This window comes from Pseudonaja textilis, chromosome 13 (assembly GCF_049901715.1).
Source record: "Pseudonaja textilis isolate UNSWEBS1 chromosome 13, rPseTex1.2, whole genome shotgun sequence".
NCBI classification, from domain to species: Eukaryota; Metazoa; Chordata; class Lepidosauria; order Squamata; family Elapidae; genus Pseudonaja; species Pseudonaja textilis.
Genome location: NC_142002.1, coordinates 17,675,056 through 17,693,957, shown reverse-complemented (window position 1 = coordinate 17,693,957; position 18,902 = coordinate 17,675,056). Strand labels below are relative to the sequence as shown.

General features: G+C 45.1%; 1 protein-coding gene across 2 annotated transcripts in view; it reads left to right on the top strand.

Annotated features, from left to right (window-relative positions):
- Positions 1 to 6,940, top strand: part of CSK (C-terminal Src kinase) — a 44,117-nt gene extending 37,177 nt beyond the window's left edge. For both annotated transcript variants that reach the window (XM_087941529.1, XM_087941528.1), the window contains exons 9-13: positions 805 to 895; positions 2,243 to 2,316; positions 2,477 to 2,672; positions 3,527 to 3,613; positions 5,667 to 6,940. In XM_087941529.1, the coding sequence (XP_087797655.1) occupies positions 805 to 895; positions 2,243 to 2,316; positions 2,477 to 2,672; positions 3,527 to 3,613; positions 5,667 to 5,849 (631 nt within the window). In that variant the 3' untranslated portion in view covers positions 5,850 to 6,940. The remainder of the gene's footprint in view (positions 1 to 804; positions 896 to 2,242; positions 2,317 to 2,476; positions 2,673 to 3,526; positions 3,614 to 5,666) is intronic.
- Positions 6,941 to 18,902: the final 11,962 nt, after the last annotated feature.

Sequence of the window (18,902 nt, the reverse complement as noted above, 5' to 3'; positions counted from 1 at the left end):
AACGCTTCTTCAAACCTGGCTTTTATCCTCTTGAGGGAGGGGCCATTATCTTGCAGCCTTACTCCCGAGTCGCCTGTGCTGCTGTAACTGCTCTGTCCTGTGAGCAACCCTATGTGCGTGCACACTTGGCACAGGCTCCTCGGGAACCTCCTCATCGCTGCTGCCAGTCTCTGAAGGCAGCAGTCCACTCCCTAATGGTCCTGACCGCTCATCTGAGTCCTTGTTCTCCTCAGCTGTCCACACCTGCTGCCAGCTAACCACAACAGTTCTGTACAATCTCCATTCCCTCCCCACCCCACTAGCCAGCTTTCCAGCTCCTTTCTCCTGTGCAGGGCAACAAAAGAACCTGCTTTCCAGCTCTGTTCTCTTGTGCAGGGCAACCAAAGAAGACCTAGCCAATCAGCTGGGATTCAATGGGAGGCGGAGAATAGATGGGGTTGGCGGGGCCAGTCAGAGGTGGGATTTGCCGGATCTCCAAACGACTCAAAATTTCTGCTACCGGTTCTCCAGAACTAGTCAGAACCTGCTACATATCCACCTCTGCCGTGGAGGTTTTGGGGAACTTCTCTTACACGCCAAGGGAAGTTAAGAGAAATAACCCTCCAAACATTTGGGACACGAACTCTTTAAGGCATATCAAACAAGGGGAAGGTGGGACTCCATAACTACGTTGTGCGAAAGTAGGGTCTTCCTTTGAGGTTGGTGGTAGGCGTGATGTCCCTTGCATGAAGGCCTTCACTTATCATGGAAAACGCTGGTTGATGCCTCTTTGATCTTCTTTCCATTTGGTCCATCTTATTGCAGGCAGCTCCGGCATAGCAATTTGGTCCAGATGTTGGGGGTGATCGTGGAGGAGAAAGGGGGCCTCTACATTGTCACAGAATTTATGGCAAAGGTAAGACCTTGCTGTGCTTTCCAAGGACGGTTGGTCTGGAAGTTGGACGTTGATGAAGAACATAGCAATGGGAGACTTACCTATGGAGAAGGAGGACGCCTCCTTAAATTTGGCTTCTGCTTTCTGATGATTTTTGATTGGTTCATTGATTATGGGTCATCAAGTCAATGTTGACTCTTAGTCAACAAGAAAGATTTTTCTCCAGGACTAAACTGGTCCATCAGGTCTTCAAATAGTGCTCTCATCACCATTCATCTTGCTACTGGTCATCCTCTTCTCTTTCCTTACATCGTTTCCAACATCTTGACTTTTCAAGTCTTTGTGTTGATTCACATTCAGCCTTTAAGGTCTTTGGAATCAAATTCTTTTAACCCCAGAAATGGAGAAGAAAGGCTGATTAGCATCCTTCTTCTTTTCATCTTCTCTGTTTCCCAGAATCGGAGGAGAAGTTGGAGTTACTTCAACTTCCCTTTCCCACATACCCTGTTGCAATCAACATTATTTCTACTAGAATTATTTCATTTCTGATAACACTTCCAAGCAACCCTTAGGGTTAACTATCTTCCTTCCTTCCTTCCTTCCTTCCTTCCTTCCTTCCTTCCTTCCTTCCTTCCTCCCTCCCTCCCTCCCTCCCTCCCTCCCTCCCTCCCTCCCTCCCTCTCCCATTCACCTCCTTGTACCTCCCCTATCAGTTAATTTCCAGAGTGAAATGCTATTTACTACTGGCGTAAGCTGCAGTTTTGAAAATGTATTGGTTTTTCTCCCTTGCTTTCCTACATGGGTGTGTGTGTGTGTGTGTGTTTCTGCTTCCTACACAAAGAGGAGAGTGTCATCTACTTAGGGGTGCCACTAATTGCACTCTTGCCTTGTTCAGCCATTCCCCTTTTTAATCAATATTGCTGATATATCAGCGGTACAGTCTTGGGACGAGTTTGATGTCAGAATTTCATGGGATTTGAAGGTGTTCTTGGTCTGCCTTTTGGAGGATATTTTCAGACAGGGTATTTATTTCTTTATGACATTTCTACACCCGCCCATACCCACCTAGGTGACTCTGGGCAATTGGCAACAACCTAATAAAAAACCCTTGGAATGCATGGCTAAAAACATAGTTTAAAATCGAATTAAGAACAAGGTTAGCCTTTACGTGTTTAAAGAGAAAGTCAAAGTTTAAAAATTTCAGAAGACTAAAAAAAAAAGTCTTGTGTTGTCTCCAACCTTGTTAAGAACGGCGGGGAAAACCCCTTTCAATGTCAGTTTATTGAAGATGAAATTCCCTTGAGTTTCAGACTGGCTCTCTTATCACTTCTTGGCCATCTTAATCCTTTCTCTCAAATCTCCTGGCAGGGAAGTTTAGTCGACTATCTTCGCTCCCGTGGAAGATCTGTGTTGGGAGGCGACTGTTTGTTGAAGTTTTCTTTGTAAGTATGTTGCTTTTTTGGGGGGAAGAAAATGCTCGGATGGGGAGTGTTCGTAGCTTAAAAAAATGGGGTGGTGGTTGAAGCTTCATGGTGGAGAGATGGCGGTTTCTTGGTGGTGTAGCCCGCCTTTTCTTGAACGTCACTCCTCACTCGCCCGTAGAGACGTCTGCGAAGCCATGGCGTACTTAGAAGCCAACAACTTTGTTCACCGGGACTTGGCGGCGAGGAATGTGTTGGTCTCGGAGGACAATATTGCTAAAGTCAGTGACTTTGGGTTGACCAAGGAAGCTTCGTCCACCCAGGACACCGGCAAGCTCCCGGTGAAATGGACAGCACCAGAAGCACTTAGAGAAAAGGTAAGTGAGGCATCTCAGGGGGGTTGACAACGAACTCCTGGCTCATCCAGGTAGGGCTTGACAAGGTCCACAAGGACACAGGGTTTGGTTCTTCCTTCAAGTTGAAGTCCTTTTTCCTCTTGCAGCTTGGTCAAGTTCACCCCCATTTCTTAATTCAGTGTCTTAAGGCTGCCTGTTTATAGTGCCCAATCCTGTACAATCCCCAATTCCAATTTGATATTCTTTGGGTTGGAGCCACACTCTCATTCCCTGTCAGCTGTTCGTCTTCCTCCTCCGAGTCAGATTCGGACAGCGGCATGACACTCTTTAAGACCAGGCAAAGATGACCAGGGACCTGGGGTGTAAATCGTACGATGTACTGCTAAGGGAACAAGGGATGTTTAGCCTGATGAAGAAAAGGATTAGGGGAGACAGGACAGCTTGTCTCCAATACTTGAGGGGCTCCCACGGGGAAATCTGGATTGACTTATTCTCCAGAGCATTTGAGGGTAGGACAATGGAAGCTCCTGAGAAGGAGATCCAACATGGAACTAAAGAGGAATTACCTGACCGTGAGAACGATGAATCAATGGAATATCCTCCCTCCTAGAGTGGTGGATGCTCCATCACTGGAGGTTTTCAAGAAAAGTTTGGACATCCGTTTGTTCAGGATGGTATAGGACCTTCTGCCTTGGGCAGGGGATTGAAGTAGAAGCAACTAGAAGTTCCAGCCCTAGGATTCTATGATTTGATAATTGGTTCTCTACAAAGGATGACGTACTCTGGTGGCGGAACAACTGGCCAGCTCGATCCAGGTCTTTTGACAATCTCTTTCTCTCTCTCTCTCTGTCTGTGTCTTCTTCTAACCTTGGCAGAAATTTTCAACCAAATCAGACGTGTGGAGCTTCGGAATTCTTCTCTGGGAAATCTATTCCTTTGGGCGAGTGCCTTATCCGAGAATTGTAAGTGAAGTTTCAAGGGCCTCCAAAGTATTTGGCTCCTGACCCCCCCGGCTTATCTGATAGTTCCTTTACAAAAGCTGCCAGTGTCGGGAGATTCCTGTATTATAGGCAGTAAACAATGAAGTAGTCAGCTTGGACCTTACACCTGTGGATCTATGCTCTCTCTCTCTCTCTCTCTCTCTCTCTCACACACACACACACACACACACACACACACACAGTCTATATCTCTATCTATGTATCATCTCTGTGTGTCTGTCTATCTTATCTATCATCTCTGCATCTGTCTGCCTATCCATCTATATCATGTCTGTCTGTCTACCTATCTGTCATCTCTGTATGTCTGACTATCATCTCTATCTATCATCTCTGTGTGTCTGTCTGTCTATCCATCTATATCATGTCTGTCTGTCTTGTCTGTCTGTCTATCATCTCTATCTCTATCTGTCTGTCTATCTAATCTTATCTATCTATCTATCTATTTATTATCTATCTATCTATTATCTATCTATCTATCTATCTATCTATCTATCTATCTATCTATCTATCATCTCTCTCTCTCTCTCTCTATCTATCTATCTATCTATCTATCTATCTATCTATCTGTCTGTCTGTCTGTCTGTCTGTCTGTCTGTCATCTCTCTCCCTCTCTCTCATCTCTATCTATCTATCTATCTATCTATCTATCTATCTATCTATCTATCTATCTATCTATCTATCTATCTATCTATCTATCTATCTATCTATCTATCTATCTATCTAACTATCTATCTAGTTTATAATATAACATACAAAGAGAATACCAAAGCAAATATTAGGGAGATTGTTGATGTTGTTAGTCATGAAGTCATGTCCGACCCATTGTGACCCCAAGGACAACGTCCCTCCAGGCCTTCCTGTCCTCTACCATCCCCCGGAGTCCATTTGAGCTCACATCAAGGGGAAATTAGGGAAATTAGGGAAGGAAAAAGGGGAGTGAACAGTGGGGGGGAAGGAAGTGGAGGGAAAGGTATTGACTTCTGACTCCTTTGGTGCAGTTGAATAAGGAATTAAGATCTACCCACAACTTTTTCCTGTTTCATAGTAATAGAAAAATAGATGATAGATAGATAGATAGATAGATAGAAAGAAAGAAAGAAAGAAAGAAAGAAAGAAAGAAAGAAAGAAAGAAAGAAAGAAAGAAAGAAAGAAAGAAAGAAAGAAAGAAGGAATTCTTTATTGACCAAGTGGGATTGGACACACAAGGAATTTGTCTCAATGCAAATGCTCTAAGTGTACATAAAAAAAGAAAAGATACATGAGTCAAGAGTCATCAGGTCCAACACTTAATGATAGTCATAGGGTACAATAAGAATAGAATGGAATGGAAAAGAATAGAATAGAATTCTTTATTGGCCAAGTGTGATTGGACACACAAGGAATTTGTCTTTGGTGCAAATGCTCTCAATGCACGTAAAAGAAAAGATACATCAGTCAAGAGTCAAGAATCATCAGGTACAATCAAATCATACTAGGAAACAGTCCATATAAATTGTTAGGATTCAAGCAACAAGGTTACAGTCATAAGTGGGAGGGGTGATAAGGAGTGATGAGAAGATTAACAGTAGCAGTAGTGCAGACTTTGCAAATAGTTGGACAGTGTTGAGGGAATTATTTGTTTAGCAGAGTGAGGGCGTTTAGGGAAAAAACTGTCCTTGTGTCTAGTTGTTCTGGTGTGCAGGGCTCTGTTTTGAGGGAAGGAGTTGAAACAGTTTATTTCCATGGTCTGTAGATATTTTCGCAGCCCTCTTTTGGGCTCATGCAATCTACAGGTCTTCCGTGGGAAGCAGGTTGGTAGAAACTAGCCATTTCTGTAAGAACAAATCTTATCTAATAGGCAAAAACCCAAAGTCAAAAGTTTCACCTTTATCCACCTCAAGCACAAAGCCCAGAAGTGGTTTCCTAGTCGAAGTCAAAGCTATTTCTGGTTTTTTTTTTCCTTTTAATCAGAGCTGGGCTTAAACGTGTTACTTCCTCCCCCTCTCTTTTCTCCCCCCCCCCTCCCCACCCGCAGCCTCTGAAGGACGTGGTCCCTCGTGTGGAAAAGGGGTACAAGATGGACTCTCCGGATGGCTGCCCCCAGATTGTCTACGAGGTGATGAAAAAATGCTGGACTTTGGATGCCGCCCACCGGCCGTCCTTCCACCAATTACGGGAACAGCTAGAGCATATCAAAGCCAGCGAGCTCTACCTGTGAAGCCGACCGGAAGGGCGGGGCTTCTTTCGGACACGCCCTCCCCCGCCCTCTCCCCTGGGCACAGGCCTCAGGGGCGAGGCCAGGCGAAGAAACTCCTCCCCCTTTCCCCCCTTCTGCCCCCTCAAGCGAAGCAGGTGGTTGGGTTGGTTTTTTTTTCCAGGAATCCAAATTTCTACACTGTCTTTTAAAGAGAAACCTAAGGACCTTGGACCGCTCCCCAGGGGCCCGGTGGGTAGGTGGGGAGCCTATCCCCCCCCCTTCTTGACCAAGGGAGCCTCTCTCAGCTGGACCACCTGAAGATGGACACGCAGGAACCAACCCAGAGGTGTTCACTTCTCCTTCCTGTCCTTTAAAAACAAGCAAACGAAAATCTGTCTCGTCGCCAGGGTCCATCGTATTCATATTTTAGTTGCATGTTCTTTTCCAACGTTGTTGAGTCCCTCATTTCTTCTTTGTGGACTCCGCTCTCTCCTTTCATTCCTCCCCACTTCCTTCTTCCCACCCACCTTTTTTCAGCCTCCTCTGGAACCAAACATGTACAGGTTCTTGTTTCGTAGGGAAACTTAAGAAGGACGGACCATGCCAAAAAAAATAAAAAAGAAAGCATGGTGGGAAATGGTAGGACAGCTATTAAAAGGTGCCGATTTTCTTGGCGGTGGGGGAAGAAAGAGACTTTCTTTAACTTTCTCCAAAGCGCTGGAATTCACAGTCTAGTATCCTCTTCTTTCTGAATAGGCCTTTTTTTTTTTTAGAGAGAGAATTGGTTTTTGTTCCTTTTTTTAAAAAAAAATAATAATATTCAGTTTTGTTTTGTTTTTTAAGGAGAAAAAAAACACGATTAAGGTTTAATCGTGAGGTCGATTAATAGGTTTCAAACTGCACCAGAAATCCGCTGTTTGGCTGGTTTTTTTTTTTTTTACTCAAGTTACAGATCTTATTTTTTTAATGTCATGAATAAAATGGGATTTGTTTGGTTTTTTTTCTTTTTTTTTTTAAAAAAAGAAGAAACACCTGTGTGCACAGGGGAACCCTGCCTTACCTGAATCAGGTCTTGACCAAACCAAGGCGGTGTTTCTTCTCACACACACACACACACAAAAATCCACCGCAGAGCCACCCAGGAAAGGGGTTTGGATAGGGTTTTTGTTTCGTTTTGTTTCTTTTAGTTCTTGCTTCAAACAGTGTTTGCATGCTGCCTCCAGAATCCCTTCCCAGTTGTGTCTTTATGCTCATATTATGCTGCCAACTGTGAGATTAAGCTGCATTAAAAGAAAAGGAAAAAAAAAACCCCACATCTCCATATGAAGATGTAATTTCGTGGTCTCGTCTCTAAACTTTTCTTTTTTTTTTAAATCGGGTTTGTAAAAAAAAAAGGGAGGCTTTTGTAGGTAGTCCTCGACTTACATCAGTTCACTCAAAGTTACAACGGCCCTGGGAAAAGGGACTTGTGACCGTTTTTAATGCACAACCGTGGCAGCGTTCCCCCACGGTCTCAGGATCAAAATTTAGGCGCTTGGCAAGAGTACGTATTTATGACGGTTGCAGTGTTGTAAAGTGAAGTCAGTTGGAAGCTGGAGTCACTTAACCACTGGGTTATTAATTTATCAACTCTAGTGATTCACTTAACAACGGAGGCAAGAAAGGTCATAAAAAGGGGCAAAATTCACTTAACAAATGTCTCACTTAACAGAAATTTTGGGCTCCATTGGAGTCATGAGTTGAGGACTACCTGTATTTCAATAGTGTATTTAGCTTAGTCGTTATTCTTTTCCTTCAAACAAAATAATAAATCTTTCCTTGAGTGGGTATGTTCTGACCGAGGCTTCCTGAGATACCAACAAACACACGTTAAATCCAAAACCCTTTTATTTTAGTTCAACAGCTGTGAATTATCATCATTCACAGCCCATAATGAGTCTCAACCGGTTACAAATAGTCGTCTGCCAAAGTTCTTCGGGAGAAGTCTGATAAGAGTGCACCTTTATCTTACTTGAAGTGCTGCCAATGACTAAAGGACCGATTAAGTCTTTCAAAACCAAGCGGAGCACAAATTCACCATGAAGCTTTTAAACCAACCAGAGCAAACAACGTTGCTTCCTGCAAAGACTCCTGTCCCTTTGAGCTTCCTTTATATCCTTATGGAAGGGGTAATCATTTCCAAGCCTTACTCCCGAGTCGCCTCTTTTGTCTTAACTTCTCTTGCCTTCTGGCAGCTCTGTGCACATGCGCACTGGGAACAGGCTCCCCTTACTCCTCTGCCTCGCTGCTGTCAGATTCTGGAGACTCCGGAGTCAGCAGCACAACTCCCAGATGGCCCAGGCGCTATCTCTGCATCGGATGCAGGACCCTCCAAGTTCTCTCCAGACCAGGACTGGCCCGTGTTCTTCCCCACTTTCTGACTCTGCTGCTGTCTCCGCAGGCTGCCGGCAGACCACAACAGGGTAGGGCTTTTTAATTGTCAAGAAATCTTCTGAAATAGATGGTGAATTCCGCTCGCAAAGCAGAATGTTCAGCCTTTTGTTCTTGTATCTTGGAAACCACGCAGGGTTGAGATAGCAATAGCAACAGCCCTTAGGACTATATATACTGTTTTTGCAGCGCTCTACAGCCCTTTCTAAGCGGTTTACAGAGTCAATATCTTGCTCCCAACAATTTGGGTTCTTTTACCTACCTTGGAAGGAGGGAAGGCTGAGTCCACCCTTGAGCCAGTTAGGATCGAACTGCTGGCAGTGGGCAGAGTTTGGCTTCAATATACTGTGTTCTAACCACTGCGCAGGGTAGATGGTAGGTAAGTCAACAGAGAAGGAAATACCTGGTTATATCATTCGAGGATAAAGAAAAAAAATGGCTGCCTCCCCAGCTAAAAAAGCACCATGAACCTAAATCCCAAGATGTCTTCCTCCTTGGGAGAGGAAGGAAGCCCTTCACACACGCACTTCAGCCTGCCAGAGAGTTGTGTGGATAAACCATGAGTCCCGTTGCCTCTCTTCTGACTGACACTTGTAAAAAAAAAGGCACCAGCTTTCAAGAGCAACTTCAAATGTATGGAGAGACGTTACCTCTGATGTAAGTTCCCAACTGATGTTAAGTTCCCAAAGCTTTTTTTTTTAAAAAAAATAAAATCTTGTCCGTTGGAAAAGAGGCAATCAAACTTCTAGATTAACTGAACCAAGTTGCCCGTAATTCATCTTAGTGCCACTAGATGGTGGTCTGCCCTCATTAGTAGACCCCTTGTTTCCAGTCAGGGTTTTTTGCAGAAAATTTTATTCACCGGGTCTTCGCAGGTTGAGCGGGGATTACAACTCACATAAAATAAGTCCCAGCCAACCTGATGGAAATGATTTGTGGTTCTATGCCCAACACACCATCGAGAGGGGTTGGAAAGAAAGCCTCTGTGAGATGGTTTTAGAGCAATCAGATTTGGTATAAGAATTTGGGAAAGATTCTATAAAGCTAAACAATTCTGCCTTGCAAAAGACTGCAAACCCAAGCCCGCTCCTCTCCGGATACAAAGGGTTAAGGGTCTCAGGTATGAGGGGAGAAAATATTTCTGTCTGCAACCCTACAGAAGCTCCGTCGATCAAGTTGATAAGATCGACATTGAAACTTTTTAAGAAACTTGTGAGCTTGGTGTCAGCAAGAGTGAAATAGAGAATACACATTTCTTAAAACACTTTCCAGTACCTCGGCTTATAAAAAGGCTGCTATTAATTTGCTTTCATCAGCCTTTGGAATGCTATGGGTTCAAAAAAATGGCTTTTGAGTTGATTGGCTCCTAATGTTTCAATATTTAGCTTGGTCGAGCTGAGAACCCAACCGTCCCTTTTTCTCAAGGATAATATGAAAGGAAAAATTAGGAAGGCCATCCGGGTCTTTGTAAATACTTTTACTGGAAGAGTTAAGGGTCAAAAGAAGAGGGTCAAAAAAAAATCAAGAGGGCCGTTGAGGTTACACAAAGGAGGTATAATCCTGTCAACACGTCAAACTAGGAAACAAAAGTTAAAATGCTATTACTGTTTTTGTTATCAAGTTACAATAACAACATCTTGCAAGACTGAATACACCCCCCCTCCTCTTATCTCCCAGGAAACTAGGGTGGGTTCCTTGAAATGCTTTCTCAAATTACATTTCTGGCACCGGACTCAAATTTCTTTTCTCTTAACTTATCCTAGCTGTGTCTCTCTCTTCCTTCTGTTCTTTAAGGTTATTCTCAAAGTCTATGACACATCGTTTTGTATGGATGTTTTGCATCGTGCAAAGGGCTTTTGATCACACAATTGTGATTGGTCATCTTGGGGTGGGGGGGTGGCATTTGGGGGGGTGTCCACTCTCCTTTCAAAACAGCGCCTTTTAAAGGATCTTAAGTATCATTTTATAAGACAAATCTCCTGTCAGGAGTGTTGCTTATTAAACAGATCGCAAATCAGCCTTCCACATCCTGCCCCTCAGGAAAAAAAAAATGAAATTAATAGTCTGCAATATGGATGTTTTTTATTAACTCCCCAGGAACTGAACTCATCAGGAGGGAGCTGCCTTTATTTATTTATTAGTACTAATATTTTATGCATTGTCATTAACTACCATATACTTTACAACTGTTTTGTCCCCAATGGCTGAGTTAGATCATAATCGGGTGAAGACGCAGAACTAAATCAACTTGAGTTCCCCATAGTGTGTATTTATTAAAAAAAAAGGGGGGAGAAATTCAGGCTTGCTCTCTTGATGTTCAGTAAAATGAAAGACAATTTTGTCACAAATGAACAGCTCCTACGGACTGAAACCTTCCACAGGGAGTTGAAAAAGAGGCTGCTGGTGAAATCTTTGCTTTTTGCGATTTTACTTGTCAAGGGGACAGAGAGACAAAGTCAAAACTGCACAGTGAATACCTAGAATTGGTGTACTGGGTTTCCTCCAGGTGACCAGTACAGGTAGTTCTCCAGTTATGACCACAACGGAGCCCAACATTTCTGTTGCTAAGTGAGAGATTTGTTCAGTGAATTTTGTCCCTACTTGCCAAAGTTAAGCGAATCACTGCAGTTGATAAGTTAGTAACCTGGTGTCATGCCCCTGCCGGAATCTGACTCGGAGGAGGAAGCCGAACAGCTGACAGGGAGAGGGAGTGTGGCTCCGTTGGCTGTGGAAGAAACTGGGGAAGGGCAAAGTCCATCTGGGCAGAGCAGGGGAGAAGTAGAACAAGGGAGAGGGAGTTCAGAGGAAGACCCAGGCCCACCCCCTCTTCATCCTAGGCCATGCAGGGAGGAATGGAGAAGGGAGCAACATGGATTGCATGGCTTACGGGGAAGGAAAAGGCCCTGATTCCCTTCATTAGCTGCAGCTGGGAACACAGTGTATAAAAAAGGAAGCTGCACACAGCAAGCTGTTGGGAGCAAACATGAATTTATCTGGTATCATCGAGGCTTATCTGTGTTCCTGGTGTCTTTCCAACTGTGTGAATTTTGCTCTGCTTTCAAGTCTGAAATTCCTTCTCCTGCCCTGTCAAGCTAATTACTTCAGTTTGGTTTGTTCGGATTTTAAGTTACAGTTTGTGTGTGCCTTGTTTTGGACTGAATTTTCTACAGTCAAAGGGAGAGTTTTTCTCCAGCTGAAGGTAATCTAGACATTGGGGGCAAAACTGGAAGTACTAACAGGATTCTCCTTGCTTATTTGACTGTGTTGCCTTTGTGCCATGCCCTTGGGTCATCACACCTGGTCATTAAAACCCACAAATCATAAAGTTCCATAGCATCCTGGTTGTGGAATTCTGGGAGCTAAACCTCCATAGCATGATGCCTGGGGAATTCTGGGAGTTGAAGTCCACACATCTTACAGCTGGATAGCATGCGAGCTGGGGAATTCTAGGAATTGCAGTCCACATGTCCTAAAATTTGGTTGGAAGAGACGATTCGAGGGCAAGCAATTTTAGGACTGCAGACTGGTTGGGCTGACAGAATGAGAAGGGCAGAACCGAAAGGCTGGATGTCAGCTAGCATCGGCTGCCTTTTTTCTAAAGCTATACCTCAGTTGGCCTCTGTCGAAAGATGTCTCTCGCCAGATTAAAATAGCTCCCTTTCCACCGGAGAGAATTATTCAGCGCGAATCAAATAATGACCAAAAGCTCTTTTCTCTCTCTCTCCCTCCCTCCCTCCCTCCCTCTCTCTCTCTCTCTCTCTCTCTCTCTCTCTCTCTTTCTCTCTCTCTCCTTCTTGGCTTCCTCCTTCCCGAGTGATTCCAAAACCCAATTGAAGGCCCCACAGATGGGACTGTGGGATACCTGTAGCCTGGTGAGAATTGTGGAACATCAGGGGCATTTTTGAGAAGCAAAAATCCAAACTCGATTGCAGAAAATAGGACTTCAGCCACAGAGGGGTCAAGGCCTGGAACTCACTCCCTGACTCTGTGGTTACAGCCTCAAACCCCCAAAACTTTAACCTTAAGCTGTCTACTGTGGACCTCACCCCATGCCTAAGAGGTCTCTAAGGGGGTGTGCATAAGCACACCAGTGTGCCTACTGTCCCTGTCCTACGGTTCCCATTTATTTGTACTCAATTATTATGTATATACTTATACCCGCTTATATGATTATACATTATGTTCATACTTATACCAGTTTTCTCATACATGCCTGACAAACTAAAGTAAATAAACCAAATAAATAAATAAAATAAAAAAGGACAGACAGCCAATCTGTGCTTGGCTTCTCTAAGGAAGGAGAGTCAGACCCGAGGGCTAGAGTGAGATCATTAAGCCATAACTTCTTGGCTGAGGGAAGGGAATCTATTTGAGCGATGCTCTGAACCGTAAATCTATGCTATTCCATCTCTTGGATGAGTTTCTGGTTCAGGGAGTGCTGGCTGATGCCAGAAACCAGGGATAATGGAGTGAATTGTTGTTCCGCGAATAAGCAGTCGTGTGAAACGCAATCTAGAGATCAGCCACACACGGAAGGCTTCAGGGACTTAAAATAAGCCCATTGAAATCCAAGGAAATGTATTGCAGGATAGATATTGGAGAATAGCTATTCTCCAAAGCATCTGAAGGCAGGACAAAAAGCCATGGGTGGAAACTCATCAAGGAGAGAAGCAACTGGGAACTGAGGAGAAATTTCCTCGCAAAACCATCAGTGGAATGACTTGCCTTCAGAAGTTGTGGGTGCTCTATTCTATTCTATATCTATATTTTATTATTCTATTCTATTCTATTCTATTCTATTCTATTCTATTCTATTCCATTCCATTCCATCTTCTATTCTATTCTATTCTATTCTATTCTATTCTATTCTATTCTATTCTATTCTATTCTATTCTATTCTATTCTATTCTATTTTCTATTCCATTCCATTCCATTCCATTCCATCTTCTATTCCATTCTGTTCTATTCTATTCCATTCCATTCCATTCCATATTCTATTCTATTCTATTCTATTCTATTCTATTCTATTCTATTCTATTCTATTCTATTCTATTTTCTATTCCATTCCATTCCATATTCTATTCTATTCTATTCTATTCTATTCTATTCTATTCTATTCCATTCCATTCCATTCCATTCCATCCCTGGTTCAAAAGACCTCCAAAGTCCCTTTCAGCCCCATGATCCTATGATAAACAAGGATCTGCTGCAAAAAATATTCTAGGAGTTGAAGTCCACAAGTCTTAAACTTGTTCACAATTTGCCCACAAGCAAAGTCCACAAGTCTTAAAGACCACAATTTGCCCACAAGCAAAGTCCACAAGTCTTAAAGACCACAATTTGCCCACAAGCAAAGTCCACAAGTCTTAAAGACCACAATTTGCCCACAAGCAAAGTCCACAAGTCTTAAAGACCGCAATTTGCCCACAAGCAAAGTCCACAAGTCTTAAAGACCGCAATTTGCCCACAAGCAAAGTATACAAGTCTTAAAGACCACAATTTGCCCACAAGCAAAGTCCACAAGACTTAAAGACCACAATTTGCCCACAAGCAAAGTCCGCAAGTCTTAAAGACCACAATTTGCCCTCAAGCAAAGTCTGCAAGTCTTAAAGACCACAATTTGCCCACAAGCAAAGTCCACAAGTCTTAAAGACCGCAATTTGCCCACAAGCAAAGTCTACAAGTCTTAAAGACCACAATTTGCCCACAAGCAAAGTCCACAAGACTTAAAGACCACAATTTGCCCACAAGCAAAGTCCGCAAGTCTTAAAGACCACAATTTGCCCACAAGCAAAGTCCGCAAGTCTTAAAGACCACAATTTGCCCACAAGCAAAGTCTACAAGTCTTAAAGACCACAATTTGCCCACAAGCAAAGTCCACAAGACTTAAAGACCACAATTTGCCCACAAGCAAAGTCCGCAAGTCTTAAAGACCACAATTTGCCCACAAGCAAAGTCCACAAGTCTTAAAGACCGCAATTTGCCCACAAGCAAAGTCTACAAGTCTTAAAGACCACAATTTGCCCACAAGCAAAGTCCACAAGACTTAAAGACCACAATTTGCCCACAAGCAAAGTCCGCAAGTCTTAAAGACCACAATTTGCCCACAAGCAAAGTCCGCAAGTCTTAAAGACCGCAATTTGCCCACAAGCAAAGTCCACAAGACTTAAAGACCACAATCTGCCCACAAGCAAAGTCCGCAAGTCTTAAAGACCACAATTTGCCCACAAGCAAAGTCCACAACGTCGTGGACTTCCAGAATTCCGAGACAAATACAAACAAAATATAGAGTGGGCCCTTCCTGGACCTCAGTCTGGTTCATTTAAGGAGCATAGGTGCCTGAGGAATTCTGGGAGTTGGAGTCCACAAGTGGTGGACTTTAAGACTTGTGGACTTCAACTCCTTCTGGGAGTTGGCAACTTGGCCACGTTAAGACTTGTGGACTTCCAGAAGGAGTTGAAGCCCACAAGTCTTAATGTGGCCAAGTATGGGAGACCCTTGGTCTTGAAGAACACAAGCGCAATATGTAGTCAAGAGCCCGTTTTGCAGAGTGGTCCATGATCCCCCCATAAAGACAGTTTCTGAAAAACAGTGATGACATGTGTTGGGAAAGAGCGTTTCCCCTCCCCTTTTCTCTGCATTTGCGGCTGCTGCTTCCCCCATCCCACCTGCTCCACCTGGGTATTTTATAAATAAACTCCTGTAATCCTCTCTGAAAACAGCCACCACAGCAGCAGGCTTGCCTTTCTCCAGTTTGTAACGGCGTCCTTCATCTGGCAGGAAGGCAGTCAAGAACAAAGCTGTGTTTGTGTGTGTGCGTGTGTGTGTGTGTGTGTGTCGGGCGGGGAGGTTGGTTTTCCCACCAGCCTCCTTGAAAGTCCTGGATGCCACTTCGGCCCAAATGCAAAGCTGTATTTATAAGCAATCGGATCCATAGTCTTCCACTGCATCCGTCAACTTTACACCAATGTTCCCTCCTATTATTATTTTAAAAAAATAAATAAAAAATCTCCATTTTCTCCTTTCTCTTTCGCCTGCCCTTGGGCTTCTTTGGGTCTTCCCTGTCTCAGTTTGTGACCTCGGAGAGAGAAAGCGACAGACACAGCAGGGGGAAAAATTAAGCAACACATAAATCAGGCTTGCAGGAAAGCAAAGTGACATAAAGTAAATCTCCTTGATCTGTACCACTCTTTTTCCCCACAACAACAATCCTGCAAGGTGGATTGGGGTGGGGAGAGAGAGTGAGAGAGAGTGGCTCAAAGTCACCCAGTTGGTTTTCATGCTTAAGGTGAGACTAGAACTCATCATCTCCTGGTGATTGGCCAAAAGTCGCCCAGCTGGCTTTCATGACCAAGGTGGGACTAGAACTCACTGTCTCCTGGTGATTGGCCCAAGCCAGTTTCCATGCCTAAGGCGGGACTAGAACTCACTGTCTCCTGGTGATTGGCCCAAGCCAGTTTCCATGCCTAAGATGGGACTAGAACTCACTGTCTCCTGGTGATTGGCCCAAAGTCACCAAGTAGGCTTTCATGTCTAAGGCGGGACTAGAACTCACTGTCTCCTGGTGATTGGCCCAAAGTCACCAAGTAGGCTTTCATGCCTAAGGTGGGACTAGAACTCATTGTCTCCTGGTGATTGGCCAAAAGTCACCCAGCTGGCTTTCATGACCAAGGTGGGACTAGAACTCACCGTCTCCCAGTCTCTAGTCCAGCACTTTCACCATTGCAACAAACCAACTGATGGGTTTTTGGTGCTGAACTTCAATTCCAGGATGAAAAAAAAAAAGGCTCAGCTAGTCCTTCGCCTCTTAAACACTGAGAATTTAGGGTTTAGAATCACTGAGTTGGAAGGGACCTTGGAGGTCTTCTAGTCCAACCCCCTCCTTAGGCAGGAAAACTCTACACCCCTTCAGACGAAGGAGCCCCAGGGCAGGGGACAACGCGGTGGTACAGGAGGAGGAGGAGGAGGGTTCTGAAAGAGGGTTTTAAAGCTCTTTGGTGGAAGTTAAGGATTCAAATGCGAACAGGAAGCACCATTTGTCAACGGGAAGATCTAAAATAAGACACAGAAGCGTTTTTTGGCCAAGCCTTGGGCTAAGATAACAAAAAATCTATAAAAATAACCAGCGCTGTGTTCCTGTTGCCTGCCTGGGTGCCAAAAGCTACATTAATTCTCACGGGAGTGACAACGTCAGGAGGATTGTGTGTCAAAGAGGAAATGGGAATTTGATCCTCAGTGAAGGGGGAGGAGAAATGGAGGTCCTGGAACAGATTGAGCTGAGCCAGGGCCTCCCACCTCCAACTGGGGGAGCCGACTCCCTCTTTTGCTCAGCCCGATTGGGCTGGTGCATCACTGGTTGTGTAGTCATGGGATTGCCTGCTTAGCTGTGATCTCAGAGACAAGGAGAACCACGGATGCATCCTGGGGGCTCTTGGAGCTCGGTGGTTTTCTTGCAGACGTTTCATGACCCAACTAGGTAGCAGAATCAGTTCCAAAAAGAAGAGGGGCTTGTGGAGAGGAGGAGGAGGAGGGCGAGGAGGGAGGATTGTGGGGTCCTTGGTGCTGAGCTTGGTGGGTTTTCTTGCAGATGTTTCATGACCCAATCGAGGAAACACTATCAGTGCTAGAAGGGAGTGGAGTTTGCTCTCATTCACACTCCCTTCTAGCACTGATGATGTTACCTAGTTTGGGTCATGAAACGTCTGCAAGAAACCAACCAAGCTCAAAGAGCACCAAGGACCCCACAGTCCTCCTCCTCCTCCCTTCCTCCTCCTCCTCCCTCTTCCTCCCCTCCTCCTCCTCCCCCACCCTCCTTCTCCTCCCTCCTCCTCCTCCCCCCCCTTCCTCCCCTCCTCCTCCCTCCTCCTCCTCCCCCCACCCTCCTTCTCCTCCTCCTCCTCCTCCTCCCTCTTCCTCCCCCCTCCTCCCTCCTCCTCCCCTCCTCCTCCCTCCTCCTACTCCCCTCCCCTTCCCCTCCTCCTCCTCCTCCTCCTCCTCCTCCTCACCACCACCACAAAGCCCTCTCACTTCTAGCACTGATGATGTTACCTAGTTTGGTCATGAAATGTCAGCAAAAACCCCCACCAAGCTCAGAGAGCACCAAGGACCCCACAGTCCTCCCCCTCCTCCCCCACCTCATCTCTGCAAACCCCAATCCCTTCTAGCACTGATGATGTTCCCTAGCTGGGTTATGAAACGTCTGCGAAAAAACAAGCAAGCTCCCAGAGCAAGCGGCAAGGCTCCTTCGTTTCAACCTTGAGCTATAAATATTCGCCTTTCTCGGCACAGACACCTCCTTGGCTCAAGAGCTGGAGGTGACAGGAGAAAAACCAAGGGGAAGGTTCCTTCCGGTCCCCTGACCCGTCCATCCCTGGCCGAAGAGAACGGCCACCTCAAGCGCCACCTTGGGTGCCGTCCTAGTCAAGCAAACCACTTTTCCTCCATTGGGAAATCCAGGTTTGGGCTACGTAGCTCTCAGGCTAGGCCTTCCTGCCTCCTTCAGCTGCTTTTTTGGGGGTGACACAACCACGGGCCAAGCCACCCGCATTCTTCTTTTCACCCACTTTTCCTAAATTCCCAGGAACGGGAGCCGCAAACCACCCTCGGGAAAGGGGAGGAAGAAACGTACGCAGAAGCTTCGCCGCGTTTGTTTACCACGCCGAGAGGCCTGTTTCTGAGTTGCTTCCTGGCCAGGGGACCTCAGAAAGCACATGCCTTTTCCATGTGCTGATTACCAAGTCCGGTTCTCCAGCGTTGTGTGTGTGTGTGTGTGTGTGTATGGGGGGGGCATCTGTCCATGTGTGTTTGTGTCACGGAAGGGAGCTGCCTTTCCCCCCATGCTTCATGCGTCGGGTGTGTGTGTGAAGCGTGCACATTCCTCAGCTTATGACAAGAGGCATCAGGGGCTTTAGCCGTGGCTGCTTAGAGGCATTTACGTTTGACTCTCTCTCTCAACCCCCATGACAGCTTGTGTCCAGTGTGCTTGAAAAGATTCCCTCGGGGGCCCGAGTGTTCACAGAGAGGCGAGCCTGGCGCATGGCAAGTGGCCGCCCACAGCAGAAGAGCGCATCTCCAAGCGTAATTAGCCGCTCCGATTCACCGATTCCTTCTTCCGCCGGCCCCCATGGGATGATTAGCCAAGGATCAAGGCAGCTGTGATCGAGAAGGGATCTTTTCTGAACAGAAACGGGAGTGTCGAAGTAAAAGGTTAATCGGGTTAATTAATCGGGGGGAATTAGCAAAACCAGGGGATTGAAAATTAAAAAAAAGAAAGATTCATCAGTGGAACGACTGGCCTCCAGAAGTTGCAAATGCTCCAACAACGGGAGGTTTTCAAGAAGAGATTGGAGAACCATTGGTTTGAAGTGGGGTAGGGTTTCCTGCCTAGGCAGGGGGTTGGACTAGAAGACCTCCAAGGTCCCTTCCAACTCTGTGATTCTGTAGGTAGAAGAGGAATGTCCCAAAGATGCTTTTTTCTTTCCAAAAGGCAACTGGACTTTCTTGGGTTTGTTTTTAAAAGAAATTCTTTGAAAACGTTTAGTTTCTCATCCAAGAACTTTCTTCACCCAAACTTTTTGGGTGAGAAACAAAATGTTTTCAAAAGAAGAAACAAAACAAGGAAGTTCAGTTGCTTTTTTTAAAAAA